The 21572-nt window shown below is 38.8% G+C and overlaps 1 protein-coding gene across 5 annotated transcripts in view; it reads left to right on the top strand.

Annotated features, from left to right (window-relative positions):
• The window catches only part of LOC109078415 (inactive N-acetylated-alpha-linked acidic dipeptidase-like protein 2), a 241726-nt gene that overhangs the window by 84654 nt on the left and 135500 nt on the right, over positions 1 to 21572 (top strand). For all 5 annotated transcript variants that reach the window (XM_042734434.1, XM_042734433.1, XM_042734432.1 and 2 more), the window contains one exon: positions 9271 to 9769. In XM_042734434.1, the coding sequence (XP_042590368.1) occupies positions 9279 to 9769 (491 nt within the window). In that variant the 5' untranslated portion in view covers positions 9271 to 9278. The remainder of the gene's footprint in view (positions 1 to 9270; positions 9770 to 21572) is intronic.

Raw genomic sequence — 21572 nt, 5'->3', positions numbered from 1 at the left:
ACCCTGAGCCCATAAGTACATCTTCTCAAATTCCCAGTTTAAATCTCTGTTTATAATAGGGACCTATGGGAGAAAGTGGAAAAACTTTGAGTCTCCGGATCACCTGGTCTTAGATAGAGGTTGTGCTTTATGCTCCAGTTTACCGTGCTATCGATTTACACCTACAAAACAGGATGTTTGTTCGTTTCTGCAGCCGCCATTAGCTGCACAGTGCCTCCTTCTTTTTCTGCATTTCATAGAATTTTAATGAACGATTGTCAGACTAATTCTGGCTTTAATGATCTGAGTGCTAGCCATAATCCATTTGAAATAGTACAAGCTGGATTGCCTGCCTTTTTAGCAAATGTATCCAATCCAGCGTTTCAGCCAATACGGGCAGATACAATATCTCTGTGTGTAGTTTAGTGTGATAGATGTCCTCAATAACCCTGATTGTGCTTTGGAGCCATTCAAAAGAATGCTCCCTGTCTGTTTCCTCTTCTTCATTGAGAACGTAATTGATTGGATGCTTAGGAGCCGCTGTGTTTTTGCAACAAGTGATTTGTCTTTTTGATTTGGCTTTATCTTCATTGCTTCGGTATCCGTCTTACCTGTGCGTATTGATCTTAATGCACAAATGATGCCTTATTCACAGACTTACCGCTGGGCAGCATTAGTTTCACTGGTGCTTTCCCTCATTTTAAAGAATGGTGAACCGAGTACTGCAACAGCAACAGTTTTATCTTTGACTGCACCTTTTCAGAGTGATCCCATTACTATTTCTGTTTATTCATGTTACATTTACATGCACATTTTCCTAGACAGTGAAACACAATATAAAAAGTATTGACAGCACCTCTAACGTAAATATAAATATATGAGAAGTACACATACTGTATAAGCAATAAGGTACGAGAGGCTGTGCAGAATTGTGAATAAGTCAGGGCTGAAGGACAATAGGCACAACGAGAATTACTTTTATATAACAGTTACCACACAACACAAATATTAAACCCAAAATTTGATGTATTGATAGCAGTCCTTCTGCTAAAAAAATAGATCCTGACAGCAACAGTAAAAAGCAAGACAATGTTCCTAGGTGTAAAATGCCTTATCTGATTGAGCTCCAATAAAAACAGAGAGTAGGAACTTTTCTCATCTGCTGTCATTTATTTTTTTAAACACCATATATGATATTTTCACACACACGTCTGCTTATCTCTCAGCATGAGAAGACATCTGTTTTCCATCTTTTAGTTTAAAACAGACAAGTTTGCAAGCACATTAAAGTGTAAATTGAAGGACATAGAAGTATGCACATCAGTGTACAGTATCTCCCGCATGAGAAGAGTTTCTTTGATGGGGGAAGGCTTTTTCTTGGTGAATGATGCCACATTGCTCCAGCAGGGGTCGCTCATAATTTAAACAGTTAATTTAGCTGAAATACATAATACATGTAATAGTGTTGACGCTATATTGATTATGTTGCTAAGGGTGTTGCGCAGTGATACACCGAACCGTTGGGTGAAGCGGTCATAACTATGCTTTGTCCTAAATAAAACACAGCTGTTAACCAATTAGAATCAAGGACTGGAACTAACTGTTATATATATATATATATATATATATATATATATATATATATATATATATATATATATATATAAAGGATGTGCATCTCCATAACTGAGGCCGATGCCATATGCATTTTGATGCATAGTTAATGATGCAATATAAAGATACATATAAAACAGCTACCGATGCGATGCAATACGATTCACCCCATTACGATGCAGTTTGATCTGATTTTGATTTGATTCAACACAATGTGATTCAATGCAATACGATGCATTGGAACAAATATGAAATGATGCATCGCGATACAAATGCCAACTTGTATCCGATGCACATTTTTTAAATCAATGCAACGCATCATTAACTTTTATGCCGATGCACCGATGTGAATAAGTGAATCTTACCATCGCTAATATATATATATATATATATATATATATATATATATATATATATATATATATATTTTATGTTATATGTTTACAATTTCTCCAACTGCCGGTAGAAATATATAGGAACGTACATTTTTGCAACTATAGGACAAGTTCAGTGAAGCAAGGGTGTTTGAAAGGTGTTTTGTCAGATAAGCTAAAAAAAATAAAATAAATAATAATAATAATAATAAAAGTGTTTCATGTAGAAATGTCTAAAAGTTTTATTCAATTAAATAATAAATCATTCTGACTACATTAGTTACACCAAAAAATACATTTAACATTTAATTAAATTGTATAAAATGATAAAACGCAGTTGTTTTCTGGGAAACTAATCAAGCAAATAATTATTAAAAGTTGGACTTTCTAAGACCTTATTAAAATGCATGTTTATAAATGAAATCCAGTTCTAATGAAATAACTAATGTAAGTAAAGTACTTGGACTTTTTCTATAATTTAATTATCATCATATCTCTGCAATGATTATGGTTTATTGAAGTGAAACACTTATGAAAATGGTGTATTTTTTTAGTCAGCGGAATTCAACGTTTATAAAATTAGATCAAGTACACATTTTAAATGCATTTAATAAATTGATGCAGCATATTTAGTTATGCTAATTTACTATTAATACCATAAAAAACTGTACTGATAATTAATTATTCTCAGAAGATTTGTACATCAATAAAGTGTTTGCATATCTGAAATTGTACAAATATGTACACCAGTTTTCTGTTTCAAGTGTCTATGTGAAATATAATAATGTTTGTGTTCTGGAACCACAGTTTAGTTATGAATATTTATGAATAGCTGCCATGAGGAGCTGTTTTGGTCAGCTGTCTGTTCTGGTATGTATTAGAACATTCCCCTCAGTACTTCAAATAATACCTAATTTCTCTCAATGTTTGTTTTTTTCTTCTTCTTTTTCAGTTTCCCCTTACGGGACAAACATAAAACATGCATAAGTGTTGTCTTAACAGAAATTGCTGGAGGAAGTCACCAGTAAAGCAATATTTAAACCCTAACATTCACCTTGCGGTTCAGAGAACAAAACACATCTGCCCCTGTATCACTATGGACTTGTCTGACCTCCTGGAAATGCCTGTATATTTTAGAATTTAATGTGAATGATACCTGCGAGACATGTAGCATGTATCCCTGAGGAAGCATATTTTATTCATATGTCATATGAAAATAGTGCTTTTCTATGGTGTCTTGGGCCCAGTGATGCTTTCTGTGGCATGGCCTATTTCTGCCTGGGGTTTAGGTCATGTTTCACCTTGTATGAATTCAGAATGATCTCTGTAGGGTAATGATGACACATCTCTGTAAGTTTAGCTAGTGTCTAACTCTGGGAAGCTTCATAATTCAGATCTATCAGCTCTGACATTGTAAAACCTATCGTCCTTATAAAACTGTCAGAATTTGAAATCTGGGGATTCTCTGAGCAAATTATGGTGATTTCAAAAATATTTCTATGACCAAACTTTTTGTATCTGAAGTGCTGTATAAGGATGGAAGATATCTGTATTTTGGACCTATGCTTGTTGGCTCTGTGTGCGACATGATTGACAGCTAGTTTTATGCCTTCTAACTAGGGTAACTGACAAGGTCATGTCAGAAGTGTTGACAGGTAAGCGGGACAACACTGAGATGTCTCTCTTCTCATTTCCTGTACGTTTTTCTGTACTTTCCCTCATCTTCACCCCCTGCGAAGACAAAAGAACAAGAAAATCAGCATGAGCACAAAGACATCTGTATTCCTTTCTTCTTCTTTTTTTCCACTGCACCATAACATTTAATTTTGTTGTGTTTAATTAATACGGATACAATCTATTTATTTTTAATTGCCAGCATTACACTGCAAAAAATCCTATTCTTAATGAGTATCTTTGTCTTGTGGACCAGTAAAAATGTCTACATTTCCATGAAACAAGATGAATTTACTTGAGAAGCAAAACTGTAAGATAATAAGGCTTGTTTCAGAGAACATCACTTCTTTTAAGAATAAATAAGTGAAAAAGAAATTAAAAATTGTCAAAATACACATCTGAAAATAGCCCTTAATATCTTACAAAGTTTTGGTAATTAGGTCAAAAACAAGAACCAGAATACAAGAGGGAATGCATTCATTAATAGTATGATTAATGATTTAATATTATTTATAATCATGTTTGATTTATACTTCACTTCTGAGAATATTATCTGCATGTGCATATATAAAGTGGTGTAAAACATTATTTCAGATCTAAAATAATTTTATAGTCTTAATCTGTCATTGATTTTGATTGAATAGTGAATTGATTTGAAATCGAATTTGACAGATCCTATATATCAGTTTTTGGCTGTTTCTCTCTCCTGCTGCAGCAAATAATTTTAAGTCTATGTACAGTGTGCTCTGTACAGGCAATTTGATGTAGGTCTAACAGCTTGTGACATCCATGAGGTGTCCATGGTATATTAGGGGTTGTTATGGAGAGGACACCATCCATGCTGGAGGATTCTTGTGGGAGTAAGGCCAAGAAACTTCTGGCATCTTCTGATAGGTGCCATTACTCTTGCTTTCCCCTGCATGCTCTCTCGGCTGCCCCAAGCAGTACCTGGGCCTTCCACCAATGGGGGAGACATGATCTGCTCAGCCTGTCTATACCTATTCCAGGGAAACATAAATGCTGTTTTGACGGGTTTCATAAATATTGATGGGATATATCCAGAAACACAAGGTGTTTTCTATCCACTGGTTGTACTTTACAGAGTAATATTGTCGGTCCTAGCGTAAATCAGATTCTAACAAATAGAATGAGGGTTCGAACAAAATAACATGGTTATGATTCTTTTGGGAATCCAGCTGTAAAGTTGGATGAGAACATTCTCTGTCAACTTAAAGCCGGGCTCACACTACAGGAGTTTTAAAATCCTAACCGATTATGAAATCTGGTTGCAGCATACTCATAAGGAGAAACTTTTCAGATTATCTTTCCTCAAATCTTAAACATGCACACACTACAAGATTTGAAAATATTGGCGCATCACACACTACAAGATATTTCTAAGATTATCATGCCAGAGGCAGTGCCTCACGTGATCTCACTTAGCAGATCATTGTTGATATTTCAGTGATGTTTCCATATGTTAGCTAGTGTGCTAACAGCTTTCTTCACTCACCCGATACGTTTATAACTGAGGCGATTTCACCCCAGCGCTTCTCTTTCTCTTTACCTTTGATACATTTTCTACACATTATCCAGACAGTTGTGTTACTACAAAACATCAAGAAGCAGTTTCCAACGGAGCCGTACAGCAGCTGTTTGTGATCGGGCATTGGCTATAGTCAGCAATTATTAGTCAACGATACTCATTGTATTATTGATAACAAATCAGAAAAGTGATATACTGTACGTATATTTACATTTAGTCATTTAGCTGACACTTTTATCCAAAGCGACTTACAAATGAGGACAATGTTTGTGGTCAGCCGATATATCGGACGATATTTGGAATTTTTCAAATATTGGCATCGATAAGTTTTCCTGTTTGGCCGATGTGTTCAAGGCGGGACTTTTATGGACTTTTTTAGGGACTTTTTTAAGCAGCGCCTGAGCACACAGTGACAGTGCTCACATTCTCCCTCTTGTTCCCTGTTGTCATTAACAGTTCTGTCTAATACAGACAGAAGTCTGTCTAATAATCAAATAGAACGGCTAAACAAAGGAATTAAAATGTATACAAAAAGTATTATAACAAATTATTTAATATTATTAGTAATAGAAAGGCAAATATTATAATACTTTCTCGTTTGCCATCAGCATTCAGCAAATACGCTTGTATATCATTTTTAAAAAATCTTTGAATTACTAATTTAATTTCACAAACCTTGCAAACTTAGTCGAATTCAGATGTGAGATCTTATAAAGTGTGCATTTGTATCCTGCATTATCACGTGTATTCTGCGTGACAGTCAGTCCTTGCAAATGGAATGTGGACAGGAGATACTTACTTCACAATATTTCACTGGAGACGTGCTATCAACAAACTTTAAACTTGTGATTTCAAATTATGCTACGCTTTATGCATTTTCCCACTGTCAAATTCATATAATTTTGCCTGTGTGCTGTATGTATAATGAGTGTTACCTAGGGTTGGGTATCCATTGGGTTTTTTACGATAGCGGTGCCAAATCGATACTTTTAAAACAGTACCGATATCTGAACCGATACTTAAAAAAAGGAGCCACAAAAAAAAAAAAAAAAAAAAACACAGATGGATAACGTTAAAGAACATTTAAAATATTTAAAATAAATATACATAGCATTCACATGCTCCTCAGATGCTTTCATTTCATAATAAATGTATTTCACGATCTGGGTCATGACTTAATTCAAAACAATATTTAATACAAAACCACACATACTGTTTTTACTGTAACTTATCTCTGTCAGTCACTCTGATATTTAGTTAAAATTAGTGAATTGACTGAGTGTTGACCAACCCTAGTGTTACCTTGGCTTTATTTGAAAAAAATGTGATTCCCAATGCACACAAACTTCCCAGAATATGGAGTGCCTTGTTGGTTACAGTGTTTACTTCCTTTTTAATTATATTTATTATATTATAATTAATTATATTATATTTTATTAAATATTTATTTGTGAAAAATACTTAAAAAAATGTTTTAATCCACTTTCAAATTATTTCAAATTTCTTAAATATTAATTAAAATAAATAAAATGATATTGGCCATACAGGCAGTAAGCAAAAAAAAAAAAAAAAAAAAAACATTGGTCTGACCACTAATATATATATATATATTACTAATATATATATATATTACTAATATATATATATATATATATATATATATATATATATATATATATATATATATATATAATTTAAATTGTAAATTAATTTCGAAATTGTTTTAAAAATGTTTCCAAGGTTTTTAGAAAGATACTTATTGCATTCATGTTGGTTTCATATAGCTTTGGAAAACCTATATACTGTTTTTAAATTTAAAGACATTAAAAAATGTTAACATTTTTATTTGACCTGGAATACATGTTAATCAACTCACCTTATTGATTATTTAGCCCCGAAATATTGTAACAGATCAGGGTGACAAGGTATTTATTTTATTTTATTTTATTTATTTATTTAAACAAATAATTAATTAATAAACATAAAAGTTCTTGGGGAGAACAGACTAATCGAATGTTTAATGAATTTAATGCTTAACAGACTTTTTGACCTTGACAATTTGTCACACAACATAACTTTAATTTGTCAGATGAAAAATTTCACATATTAAAAGACACAATTTTGTTAAAATATTGCATCTTGCCTTTTTTGCTTTTGCTTTTTTTTTTTTTTTTTACGGTGTAACAAGAATATATTAAATTATTTTTAATTGTGCATTTTTTTTTCTTCATTATGACATCAGGACAGTTCAATAACCCTGACAATTGTGACCCCCAAAAATTTCAAAATTAATTTTAATAGAGAAATTTACAACAACTGAAAAAGCTGATGAATAGCATGTGAGCTCGAAATTTTCCCTTGTGTGAAGTATTATTTTGTTATTTATATTTATATTATTTTGTATGTTCGGAGCCTACGGTTTACGGACCTTTTTTTCTTTTATTATTATTATTATTTTCTTTGTCAAGCACGCAATTTTATTTATTTATTTATTTATTTTTTTTGCCATTGATGGCACTTTTATAATCAGTTTGATCAAATTTGTTAACACTCAGAAAATGAGCATCATGTTATTGACCCATGAGGTGCTGATTTAGAGTTGTAGCACAGCATGGGAAGAAGCATCTTACCCATTTTCACGGTAACATCAATCACTAGGAGAAAAGCCAAAGATGGTGAGTTCCCCTCTACTTTAATTGATGGCTCTGTTGAGTAGTCGAAAGGCATTAAATTACTGATGTTTCTGGTGATTGAACGTCAGCTGTCAGTCCGTAAGCAAAGAGCCGAAGGCACGGGTGTAGGAGGAGTGGAGAGGAGATGAGGGTTAGCTCTGTCCTGAGAGTTTGACAACCCATATCATTGCTGGGGTCAGAGTGTAAATGAAGCTGATCGCTCCTCTGGAATGGTGGCCCGCAATAATGGAAGTTTTGTGGGGCACTGAAGATTAATGTTGAGAGACAACAGCATATTATTTCCACCTTCTCATATTCTGTGGGACCTATTTAAAAGTGAAAGCATAAAAAATCATTCACGTCCCTTCATTCCTATAAAAGAGTGAGAACAGAACAATTCTGTACTCCAAATGATATAAAGAGACAGGAGGAGCGAAAATGCTCAGAGTGAATGTGCAAAATGTGATGCAAAATCCTCGGCGGCACCATTTTCGATGAAACGTGTGTCGAATGGTAATGTTTAGTAGTTGCAAAGTTATTTGCCTCTATCAGAGCAGATTTCTCTCCACCTCCAAATGACTATTTTAAGTGTGACTATCAAACGTTTCTTCAGCTCCTTTCGCTGTGCCGACAGCAGATATTTCTCTCTGTAATTTTTTAAAGGCGACCTATTTCAGAGACTCGGTTTGACTGGATAATGGCCCTGTGTGCGGTCTAGAATTTCTGGGCGGTTTGGAGTTTTGTCATTATCGATTGGGCTGTTTTGAGTTTGATGGCGGTGTCTGTTAAAGGGATAGTTAAATTTGATGGTATGCTGAGACACTGGCTTCTCTTTTATGAATTTGAACCAACCAAGTCATCACCCTTAATGACCTTTTTTTAGCAGCAACAGTCAAACTGTGAGCTTGTACATCTCTCCCTAAGAGTGTTCGGTGTCTGTGTAGAGAGTGATGTGTGTCCAACTGGCACAAAACACTGGCTAATAACAACCATGGCAGTGGAGAGTTTATTGTGCTTTGAAAGTGTGGGGTATTTGTGTTTTTATATAAACAAAATACGTGTATATATATATATATATATATATATATATATATATATATATATATATATATATATAGTGAGATGCCTTAAATCGATGACAGCAAAGACTCTTCTTACATTAAAAAAGTCAAATAAATGCTTGCTTTCTTTCATTAAATAATTCTGAAAACAAATGTATTAACATTTTTGCATACTGTGCAGGCGTGATTACTTGATAATCATTGTCGATTATTTTCATTATCAATTTTATTAAATAGTTACTGCAGCTCTAGTAGATGAATTTAAGTTATTAAATTTAAGATATTCACTGAAATAAAGTGAAAATGTATTTTTAGAATATATATATTTTTTGCTGTGTGTGTTTTTACAGTAACGGACATGGCGTATAGGAAAGTGCGTGCTGGCCATGGTTCTCACCGTGTGCGAGATCTGGAGAACGAGGAGCTTCACACAGCTTCACTGGAACTTGAATGGGACATGGAGAAGGAGCTGGAGGAACCAGGTCTGGACCGCTTCCAGCTGGAGTGTATGGAGCATCAACCTGTGAGCAGCTCTTCTGGTGGAGGCATGGACCCAGACTTGGAGCCAATTCAACCCTCCGTCTCCCCCCACGGACGTTTCGAGCGTCTCCAGGAGGACCCTAATTACGTTTCTCGTTTCAGCCGGTCGGTACCTAAGGGCCAGAGACGGAACGGGACGTGCCTTGCCAAATACTTGTTAGCGGGGGTGGGAGTGTTTGCTCTGGGGCTGCTCATTGGACGATACGCCTTCAGCAAGGAGCAAGTGAAGGTAGAGCCAAGTGCAGACACAGATGTGCTGGAGAAGATTGTTCAGGGAATCACAGCAGAGAAGATACAAGCACTGCAGAGGTAAATGCATTATCCTTTCCATCCATTGTACACTCACTGCATTTTCCCCAGAAGGACAGGGGGGAAATGCATTGGATCTTTTACAGTAAGGAATAAATAATGGAAAGCAAGAAAGGTTTAGCACCATAGTTTGACAAAAATTCTGCTGTCTGAGTGTTAGAAATGGTTTGTACCTACCGGATGCTGTTAAGGGATATTGCAACATTACAATATATGAATATATGTTTATTTATTTATTTATTTGTGGCTATTATATATAAAATTTGGAGCTAAAATCACAGAAACGATTATTATGATTATCACAGACACAATTGTTATTATGACAATACTCATAATTTGTGCAAAATATATATTTAATAATGTTTTAGTGAAATATGACATTTTCAAAACAATATTTTTATGAGCTATATAGATTTATAAGATGTATACATATACAGTTCCTTCTCAAAAAATTAGCATATTGTGATAAAAGTTCATTATTTTCCATAATGTAATGATAAAAATTCAACTTTCATATATTTTAGATTCGTTGCACACCAACTGAAATATTTCAGGTCTTTTATTGTTTTAATACTGATGATTTTGGCATACAGCTCATGAAAACCCAAATTCCTATCTCAAAAAATTTAGCATTTCATGAAAAGGTTCTCTAAACGAGCTATTAACCTAATCATCTGAATCAACTAATTAACTCTAAACACCTGCAAAAGATTCCTGAGGCTTTTAAAAACTCCCAGCCTGGTTCATTACTCAAAACCGCAATCATGGGTAAGACTGCCGACCTGACTGCTGTCCAGAAGGCCATGATTGACACCCTCAAGCGAGAGGGTAAGACACAGAAAGAAATTTCTGAACGGTGGGAAGTCTGTGCGAAGGAAAAAGTGTGGCAAAAAACGCTGCACAACGAGAAGAGGTGACCGGACCCTGAGGAAGATTGTGGAGAAGGACCGATTCCAGACCTTGGGGGACCTGCGGAAGCAGTGGACTGAGTCTGGAGTAGAAACATCCAGAGCCACCGTGCACAGGCGTGTGCAGGAAATGGGCTACAGGTGCCGCATTCCCCAGGTCAAGCCACTTTTGGGCTACAGAGAAGCAGCACTGGACTGTTGCTCAGTGGTCAAAAGTACTTTTTTCGGATGAAAGCAAATTTTGCTATCATTCGGAAATCAAGGTGCCAGAGTCTGGAGGAAGACTGGGGAGAAGGAAATGCCAAAATGCCTGAAGTCCAGTGTCAAGTACCCACAGTCAGTGATGGTCTGGGGTGCCATGTCAGCTGCTGGTGTTGGTCCACTGTGTTTTATCAAGGGCAGGGTCAATGCAGCTAGCTATCAGGAGATTTTGGAGCACTTCATGCTTCCATCTGCTGAAAAGCTTTATGGAGATGAAGATTTCGTTTTTCAGCACGACCTGGCACCTGCTCACAGTGCCAAAACCACTGGTAAATGGTTTACTGACCATGGTATTACTGTGCTCAATTGGCCTGCCAACTCTCCTGACCTGAACCCCATAGAGAATCTGTGGGATATTGTGAAGAGAAAGTTGAGAGACGCAAGACCCAACACTCTGGATGAGCTTAAGGCCGCTATCGAAGCATCCTGGGCCTCCATAACACCTCAGCAGTGCCACAGGCTGATTGCCTCCATGCCACGCCGCATTGAAGCAGTCATTTCTGCAAAAGGATTCCCGACCAAGTATTAAGTGCATAACTGAACATAATTATTTGAAGGTTGACTTTTTTTGTATTAAAAACACTTTTCTTTTATTGGTCGGATGAAATATGCTAGTTTTTTGAGATAGGAATTTTGGGTTTTCATGAGGTGTATGCCAAAATCATCAGTATTAAAACAATAAAAGACCTGAAATATTTCAGTTGGTGTGCAATGAATCTAAAATATATGAAAGTTTAATTTTTTTTTCATTACATTATGGAAAATAATGAACTTTTATCACAATATGCTAATTTTTTGAGAAGGACCTGTATAAAAGTACGTCTGTGTAATTTTATATATGTGTGTGTGTGTGTGTGTGTGTGTGAGAGACATGGTAATGTTACACAAAAAATCTAAATTAAATGTTGACATCTCTTTTGCTATAAAACTGCCTGCATTTGTAGAAACACCTAATCCCTGCACATTATTGGCTGGTAAGTAGAAAAGTTACAAGAGACCAATGAATGAAGTGTGTCAAGGAGCTGTCAGTACTATCATGTCATACATGGGGATCAGTATCGTCTAAAAGACATTCAGAGGGTGAGGTGAGGAAACAGTCTCAGAAGTAACTTCAAGGGCGTTCCAGCCAGTAAGAAGTAGTGAACCATACTGAGGAAGCAGATGCAGGGACAGTGTTTCCTGGGACAGACTCTTTGGGACCTTCATCTTTGAAAAAAGCAGTCCTACAGCCAAAGTTGTGCACAGCTTATTCCCACTAGTGACAAAGCTGCCGTGTTCGCTCTGAGCCCAGCTGTGTAGTCTCTGACAGGCAGACTAAAGTCACAAGCAGGTACTGATGTTAAAATTAAATGCAGACAAACCTCAAGCGATAACACATTGTTTTTGGAGCACGGATCATGGCGAGCATGTATATTCGTGTCAAAAAAGATAACTCGGTTTCCTCTGAACCAAAACCTCCTGAAACAGGCTTTGCGGTAGTGTCAATTTATAATTTATTTTGTCACATTTATATTTCAGGCTGCAGCGCCAACAGCTCATCTCAGAACCTGTTTTCGAGCAGGGAAGAGCAGGCGATATTACAATGCGGCGAGACTGCAAAGGCGAAAAGTTAAAACATTTTGATGGCTTGATTTACCCCACATTCATTCAGCTTCTTAATATTCAAACCGCAGCTTGAGGAAATAAGAATACATGTGAAATAATAATTTCTATATAGATGGAGCAGAAATGGTTACAGTTGACTTTGGAAAATAGTTGCCCTGTAGGAGGAAGCTCAGTGGCATGCAAAGATGGTTGACTTAAACTCAAGTCTCACTGTAAATCTCTTTGTCCCTCATGTTAAGCTGAGGCCTTTTTTCAGCATGTCTGAGATGTTTGGATAGAGTCCTGGAAAAAGCCTTTCACTGTTTCAATACACACGCTAATAAGCTCTTTAGAAAAAAAAAAGTCACGTCAACCAGCATCTGTGTAGATTTTCTCTAACCATTTCTGTACTGAAAATACCAGAAAATGAGAGAAAACAATCTGAGACATAAAAATGTTTGGCACCAGCAAAGTTGTCATTGTTCATATATGATAATATGTAGACAAAACTATTAAATAATCTGAACATTATATTATTTCATGTTTTTAAAAATATTTAAAAAAATTTTACATTTACACTGATTGATGAATATAATATTGATATTATGCATTTTATTACATTATTTTCTTCATATTATTTAAGTTTATTTATTTATATAAATGAAAAGGTAGTAGTTATGATGGTAGTAGTTAATGAATTGACAATGTAAACCAAGTATGGTGTCAGATAAATTTGTGTAAATTACGTTTTTAGATCAACACCACCTGCATGTTTCATTCTCAAGACAGAACAATGCTTTTATTGTGTGACATACAGTAAGCTTCATCTGGCCGGCCCATAAAACATTTCCTGGATGTGCCACTGGGAGACACACTCATGCTGCATTGTGCTAGTGCTGAAAATCTCTTTTAAGTAACATTCAATCATGATGAAGCAGAAATTCTGTACTCATGCCATTTGTTTTTCCAAAAAAAATATCAGCTTTGCCAAAGCCTCCATTTTCTTTTGGCTTGTGACTGTGTTTATTTCTTCGATTCTGGCCTAATTTACACATCAAAGGTGAGTGCGGGGTAAGAATAGTTCCAGTAAAACGAGATTAGCCTAAAATCCCATGAAAAAGAAGTGCGTTTCCCACTGTTCGGGATGCTCTAATGGTGCTCTTTATCTCCTGTTGACACACACTCTTAATTACTGGATGAAATTGATGGAGCTGGGCTCTGGATACGCATTCTTCATCCAGGACTGCTTAGATGTAGGGTCCTGAGGTCATATTTAGGAGCGTGCTAAAGGAGGAGTCCAGTTAAGTCTCTGTGAAGACAGTAATGGGGCCTTCAACTTGGGTCAGATTCATCATTTTAATCCCGACCCCAGTCATTAGGGAAAAAGCATCCTGATTAGAAAGGCAGAGTATTGTGGGTTGAGACACCAGGCCTGTTCCAATATCTACACTTGTAGTCTTTGCACTTGACGCAATTCCTGTTAGTCTTGAAAACTTTTGATCATCCAGTGGGATTAGAGAAACTGCATCTACACCATATTGTTTTTAGTGTAGTCCTTGCGTAAAAGTCAAGACAATATATTTGTGATGCTTCTGTTTAAGCAGTTGCAAATGTTTTACAAATTACACAATCTCTGTACCATTAAAATGTGCAGCAGTTTATTTGTATAATTGCTATAGTAAGACATAATAGAAGAAATCCTCAAGCCGATAATAATAAAAAGTGTTTTATACTTCACACATTTTAATCACTGGCCCTTGAATTTATATTGAGCTTCCATGTAGAAGCTAATTTTTCTCTTGTTGGAGGACAGTGGCAAACCCAATACAGACAATAGGGAATAGAATCTGTTTTGGGTCTTAGCCAGATTGAATTTATATATGCAATCATCCATTAATCAATGCAACTCAAGTCATATTAGCATTGCTGGTGGGGTGCCAGTCATTGATGATACAGAACAAAAGAGCTGCTTTTAGAAATCATTATATCACTCTAAAATGAGGAATACAGTTTCTCAAAAAAACCTATGGGTGAGGTCATGAAGGCATGTTAAGAGGATTCTTAAAGACATTTATACAGAAACCTTGAGAAGTTGTTTTTGTGAGCTAAAATAACCATCTGATCACCTTCTGTAATGTGCAGCATTGTATTGTATTTCTTTTTCAAAGAAATTGTAGAAAATTCTGCTGTGTTCTGATTGGTTGACTGAGTCCTGATAAGAACACCTGTGGCCTCTTACTAATTAAGCCTCAGTCTCAACAAAGAACTTATACTGACAAGAAGTGAAAGCCAATAGAACGTTCCATTGCACCAGCAGCAACCAGCAGCTGCCCTACGCTTCCACCATTCTGGAGAGAAAGCAACTCGGCAGTCCACTAGCTTCTAATTGTCGCTATGGCAAATATCAGGTGCTTTGTTTAAAAAAAACATATATCAAAGCAGAAATACACTACCTGAATGACAACAAAAACATACAATCACTAAACTGTTGATCATCAGATCCTTTGAACAGTTTTTTTTTCACAGACTTCGTATTTAAGTCTTCCTTTTTTTCTTTCACAAAACCTTTGCTCTCTAGAAACCATGTCAGTTTCTGTTTAAATTATTTTAAGTTCAAGTATTAGCATTATGAACACTGAATTAATACCAACATATGAAATTCATATGTTAGGAAGACTGTAAACAAAAAATGTTTCATGTTAAGCACACACACACACGCATACACACACAGCCACTGTCTCCAAAATTATTTCATTATGACAGACACAGCAATGCATCATGTTCTATAAGATCATCATGTTTGTACTGTGTTTCAGCAACATAGTGTTGGCCCAGATTCAGCCCATATCTGGCCCGCATGAAATCCATGCGGGCCGGATCTGGGCCGACAATGCATGCTGTCTTGGAAATGTGTAAAGTTCCATAAGCTCATTACTTAGTGTCATATATAAATCATTATTATGTTTACTATGGCTACTATAGCTACTATGGCTAGGATCTGCAGTTCCTAAAAGGAATTAAGTTTACTACCAAACTAAAAACAGTTAAAGTTAGCAGGTGCATAAGATTTAGCAGAAAACACACAATATTTGTAAACTTTTGTGAATGCATTACTTGTCAGGGTCTTTGAGAAATTATGAAAAAGCTGGATTTTCAATGTCACACTGATCGTTTTTGCAGTGGACTGCTCAACATTGCATTCTTTTATTCCACTTTGATTTCTCTTTGGTTGTTATTCTGTCTATTTCTGTGTATCTGTGCTGTTGTCCAGTTAGCATTTTCACTCTAGAATGGCGGCCGCACTACTGAAGTGCCACCTAGTTGCTGTTACCTAAAAAGCATCAGAGTTTCGCCTCTTGGGCTTCTATACTCTTTGGTCTCAATGTGTTTGTGTGTGAGGCCCTGTCCAAAATGTGTGCGTGTCCGTTAAGTCCACGAAACCGTAGGGTGTCCAATTAGTCATTTTAGCGTTTAGAAGGGTGCTCGTGAGCACCTCCCTTGAGGCCGTTATGCGACTTGGTCCGCACTTCTGCCGAGCCCGCACTGGGGCTAGCTCCGCAGCAGACTTCTACCCGACAGTCAAAGCAGCATTACGTCATAAAAGTGCTGGCTCAGAGGAAGACCGCGAGGGTTTAGGGTGCCATTTGGGAAAGAGCCTGAGAAGCTGTGTCTCCATGCAAACATGGCCTGTGTGGAATTGATGATTGGTTGATTTATGTAAGTTCACCATTGCTTGTTTCTTTGATTATGTTTGTGATTGTTTATACTAATTGTTTATATTTGTTTATGGTTTATCAGAAACCAACAATTACCAGCACTTGTTACCATGGAAATGTCTACTCCTACATGTTTAGAAAATAAACTGGAAACATGAGACTAATGACTGAATGAGTTTTAATGGACTCACCATTCTTGTAGCAATAGCCAAAACAGACTAATATTCCTTTTTCAATTTTCTACAAGATTGTATTGTGCTTCTGATATACACTTATTTAGTAAGTTTTTTAGGAAATGAATGCTTTTATCCATAAAATTTCTTTTTTTATTTTAATTCCTGTAATCAAAATAAGTGCACCTTGACAGCTCAGCTTATTTGTTAACCGACCACAAGGAAAACTCAAACTTGAATTCCTTTTTGGCACAATCTTTTTTTTCCCTTTTTTTTTTGTTTTTGTAATCAATAATTTTATTGTCTTTGAAGCAAGAAGCATGAAAAAAGCACTAGAACTGATATATGACACAATCTATGAGCCTGTTAAAGTTAAGTTTAACTAAATTTTGAGTGGTGGATAAATAAGAAAGTGAAATTTGGCTGTGAATTCAGCCTTTAGCATTACTGTTCTGTCACACTCACAAATGCAAATCAAAAGTAGGCTTTTGGCATTTCTGAGTATGCTACCCATGTGAGTTTTTTGCAATTAAAATAAAAATGGAAGATAATCTCACTTTATCATCGCTTTTAAAATAGAATACATGCAGGTATATGTATAGCTATAAGTCTCAAAAAATACCACAATCATAACCTCCAGCCTTCCCAGAGCAGTTATCACCTTTCCTCCATATGATAAAATTCTCCCCTCAGAATGACTTTCATAAAGTGAGATAAACTGTCCTCATCTGTAAGGAAAATATGGAATACCTCTCATTCTAACACAGACTGGAAACCTCAAGAAATAACGCATACTATAACACCCATGACATTATGATTGAATGATTTTGAATAAATAGCACTGCACACCATCCTGGGAATATTGCACCCAACTTTAAGAATTGCTGCCGCCTGCATTACTTCTGTCGGGAAACACCGTGGGAATTGAATAATGATACAATTGGATGTCAACATGTCCCATTCTCGAGACAGAACAATACTGTTATTGTGTGACAGAAGTATCAATAATTGCATGTTTGCTGTTGCAAATGATTGTGTGTGAAGAGGAAATGTAATAAGGAAACACTCAGATATGGCTGGTGTGAATTTGTCACAACTGGTGTATATGTATGTGTGTGTGTGTAACGGGCTAGATGATTGTGCTGCAACATTATCTTGTTTATATAAGAGTACGTCTTTGTTTTCTTGCAGTTTGCTGACTCCGCAACAAGCCTTTCTCTGAAGGCTAAGTCCCATCATTACGATACGTATGCAGCAGCAGAACAAAATTGATATTCCCTGAGGAGGAAATCAATATTAATAACTGTGTGCTACAACAGCCATCTAACAAGTAGCACTGTAACCTCCTCCCATTGTCAGTTCCTGGGAAAATAGGATGCTGGTCTCCTCGAGTTAAAGGTGGAGTTAAACTCAAATGGACAGCTGAATTATGCTTCATGGTTATGGCTTTCGCTCATTTTCACCTAGCAGGGTTGATCCTTTCCCAAGTGTAGTCAGCTGTGAAATAACAGGGATCTGCAACGTTCTCTTGTCTTGGTGGTGAACATGATCTTCTGGGTGCTTTCTGACACTTTTAGGGTTCTTGCGAGGGCAAACAAATTTCGTCTTGATGATTGTCCAAGATTTCCTGACCACTACATGGTTTCCATTGGACAAGGATTGATTTGTTGGTTGTGGAACAACATTCCTATCAAACAATTTGATTTTAAAGGTGAAAATCTGTTTGCATGAGGTAAAGTTTAACTGCAATATTGCATAAGTCTCATTATAATGGCATTATGAGAATGAATGTAAACAAAGTCACTGAGCCTCCCAGGCACCAATAAAACTTAAGAGTCCATCAACAATTCCAGATCAACCAATTGTGAGAGTTTGGGGCATGGCTAATGTAGCAGGCTAAGATATAAAGTTACATTCAGATTTGGTTACAGAAATGCAAGCCAAAGTTCAAAGACTTGGCCAAAATATGCAGAGAAACGGAAAAAAGGTTAACATTGGCAGTGTTTTTACAAGATGCAGTAATTTAATAAAATGTTTGTGTTTCGATCAATACACCCAACTTGCAGAGTTTTTTCTCGACAGGTAAGCTAAACTCAGGTTCTTCTTCAGGAACTCGTGCTGCGTCGAATGCTATGGGCAACACCCTCTGCGTGACCACGCTCTGAATCACATATGTAATCAGCCCAATGGAAAGGCAAGACGTCATAGGCGGGTGATGTCATCGACCAGGAAGCTTAAAAGCACATGCGGCAGTGCCGCCATTAGCATTCTGTCATTTCAGCAAGCGGCGGCTGCTTTGGTGGGGTTCGCAGTTAGATCTGCCGGAGGGAATGGAAACAGGCAAGGCCCTATCTTCTTCCTCACCCACCAGATCTGCCCGATCTCTGGGTTCGGAAGCCCGCACTGCGGCTACTTCCTCCCGGGTAAGGGCTCGATGCTTTGCCTGTCTTCCTCAGAGGAGGTTGACGTGGAGAGCGTCGATGAGGTCTCGCCCCCTCTATCGCCCCAGTATGAGGAGCTGTTGGAGGTGGTAACTCGCGCGCTAGCCAAATTAAAGATCAATTGGCCCGCTGAGAGTCAAGCTGAGCCGCAGTGAAGCAGGCGTGATGAACGCTTCCTGTGGTCAAGGCCACCACCTCCATCCCGGAGCCTTCCGTTTTATCCCAACCTCCACACCGAGGTGTAGAGGTCGTGGGCTAAGCCTTTCTCGGCCTGCCTCTTCATCCCTGCTTCTGACTACTATGGGAATGTGGCAGGGTTGAGTGAGCGCTGCTACGGGGCGATGCCCGGGTTGAACAGACGCTAGCCAGCTATCTGTCCCCAGGTGCGGCATCGTCCCTGAAGGCTCTGGCACTGCCACTGCATGTCTGCACACTATGTCTATGTTACAGGCATACCAGGCACACCTGCTTAAGGAGCTGGATGAGGGCGAGGAGCTTAACTCCGATAACATCGCGGAGTTAAGACGAACCGCTGATCTTGCTCTCCGCGGCACCAAGGAGACCATTCATGCCATTGGGCAGTCTATGGCAGCAATGGTGGCAGCGGAGAGGCATCTGTGGTTGACCTTATCTGACATGAGAGAAAAGGATAAGGTCTTCCTCCTGGATGCCCCGCTTGTGCCTTCTGGCCTGTTCGGTGATGCTGCGACATTTCAGCGGTTCCTCCCTCGCTGCTCTCTAGCTCTGGGTGCTGCTGGGTGGGAGCAGCCCCCTCTGCATACCGGCTCCTCGTACAGAGAGGCACAGAAATTCAGGGACTTCCCAGCCTAAGCTGGATCTGAGGAGCGTACTTCAGGCTAGGAGGTCCTCGGCTGAGAAATCCTGAAGCAAGTGGGTCAGGATTTCAGTGGGCTGCCCCTATTGTGGTAGAGCGGTGCACACCGCATCACACGGTGCCCGTCTCACCTCAGTGCCCTCGGGAAGTCGGTCTGCCAACCCTGCCAGAGTTCCAGGGCACAGCGGCTTCCAGCAAGAACTGGTCTCAGTTTCTTCTGCCCGCGAGCGTAGCGGAGCTGAGAGGCTCGCCTCCCCTTCGGGGGTCTGTAAAACAGTTAGCTCGGTTGCCCCAGGCTGGTCCTCCTCTTCAGGGTACCGATCTAGCTGCCTCAATAACACCAGAGGTCAGTCTCGAGAGAATGATTCCCTTAGTAGATTATTTAGCAGCATGGAAAATACTGCCATATGCATTTCAATGGGTCCTGCACACGGTAGAAAACTGTTATCGCATTCAGTTCGGCTCTCCACCGCTGAGATTCAGCGGGGTTATTTCGACTGTGGTCGGACCCGAGAAGGCTCTGGTTATGGAACAGGAAGTGAATACCCTATTGAGGAAGGAGGCCATCGAGGTGATCCCTTCTAAAGAGAGGGAATCCGTGTTTTACAGCCGCTATTTCATAGTTCCAAAGAAGGATGGTTACCTTTTGGCCTGCTGTACATAAGACCCCTACAGTGGTGGCTCAAAACCAACGGATTTTCCCTGAGGGGGAATCCACTTCGAACTATCAAGGTCACGTGACGATGCCTTTATGCCTTAGACATGTGAAAGAAACCTTGGTTCTTGAATCAGGGCCCAGTGCTGGGAGCTTCTTGTCGCCGTGTAACGCTAGCGACGGATGCGTCCCTCACCGGCTGGGGTGCAGTCATGAGTGGTCTGTGGAGTGGTCGCCATCTGACATGGCATATCAATTGTCTGGAGATGCTGGCCGTGTATCGAGCATTGAAACACTTTCTTCCAGACCTGAGAGGTCACCATGTGTTGGTGCGCACCGACAACACATCAGTGGTCTCTTACATCAACAACCAGGGAGGTCTGCGTTAGCGAGCCTTGTACAAGCTGGTGCACCAGATCCTTGTGTGGTCCCAGGACAAACTCCTCTCATTCAGTATATATTCCTGGACATCTCAATATAGGAGCAGACATCCTGTTGAGACAGGGGCCGAGGCCTGGGGAATGGATGCTTCACCCTGAGGTGGTGAAGCAGATATGGAGAATATTTGGCCAGGTGCAGGTGGACCTCTTTGCGACTCAGGAGACATTGCAATGTCCCCTCTGGTTCTCTCTAGTTCATCCAGCTCCTCTGGGACTGGACGCTATGGTACAGACCTGGCCGAGGCTTCGTCTGTATGCCTTTCCCCTGATCACTCTGCTCCCGGGAGTTCTGGCGAGAGTACGCCGGAATGGGGTTTGGCTGTTATTAGTAGCCCTGTTCTGGCCGGGCCGAGTATGGTTTTTAGATCTGATCTCGCTCCTCGACGGCTCTCCTTGGGAGATTCCAGTCAGGAGAGATCTACTCTCACATGCACAGGGTACGATAATTCACCCCCACCCGGAGTTGTGGAAACTGTGGGTGTGGCCCCTGAGGGGGCACAGCTCATAGCATCCGGTCTCTCAACCAAGGTTGTTGAGACCATCCTCCAATCCAGAGCGCCCTCAACGAGGAAACTGTATGCTATGAGATGGAAACTCTTCACCTCATGGTGCAGAGACCGCCAGCTTGACCCAGCTAACTGCCCAGTTGGTACATTTCTGGAGTTTTTACAAGGCAGGTTCTCTGCAGGGTTGACCCACTCCACTCTAAAAGTTTACGTGGCGGCCATTGCGGCCTACCATGTCCCCCTCAGTGGCCAGTCAGTGGGTAGACACCCCCTAGTGACACGTT

The sequence above is a fragment of the Cyprinus carpio genome, chromosome B11 (genome assembly GCF_018340385.1).
Source record: "Cyprinus carpio isolate SPL01 chromosome B11, ASM1834038v1, whole genome shotgun sequence".
Lineage (NCBI taxonomy): Eukaryota > Metazoa > Chordata > Actinopteri > Cypriniformes > Cyprinidae > Cyprinus > Cyprinus carpio.
The sequence above is the reverse complement of the archived record's forward strand: the minus strand, read 5'-3'. Positions and strand labels throughout refer to the sequence as shown.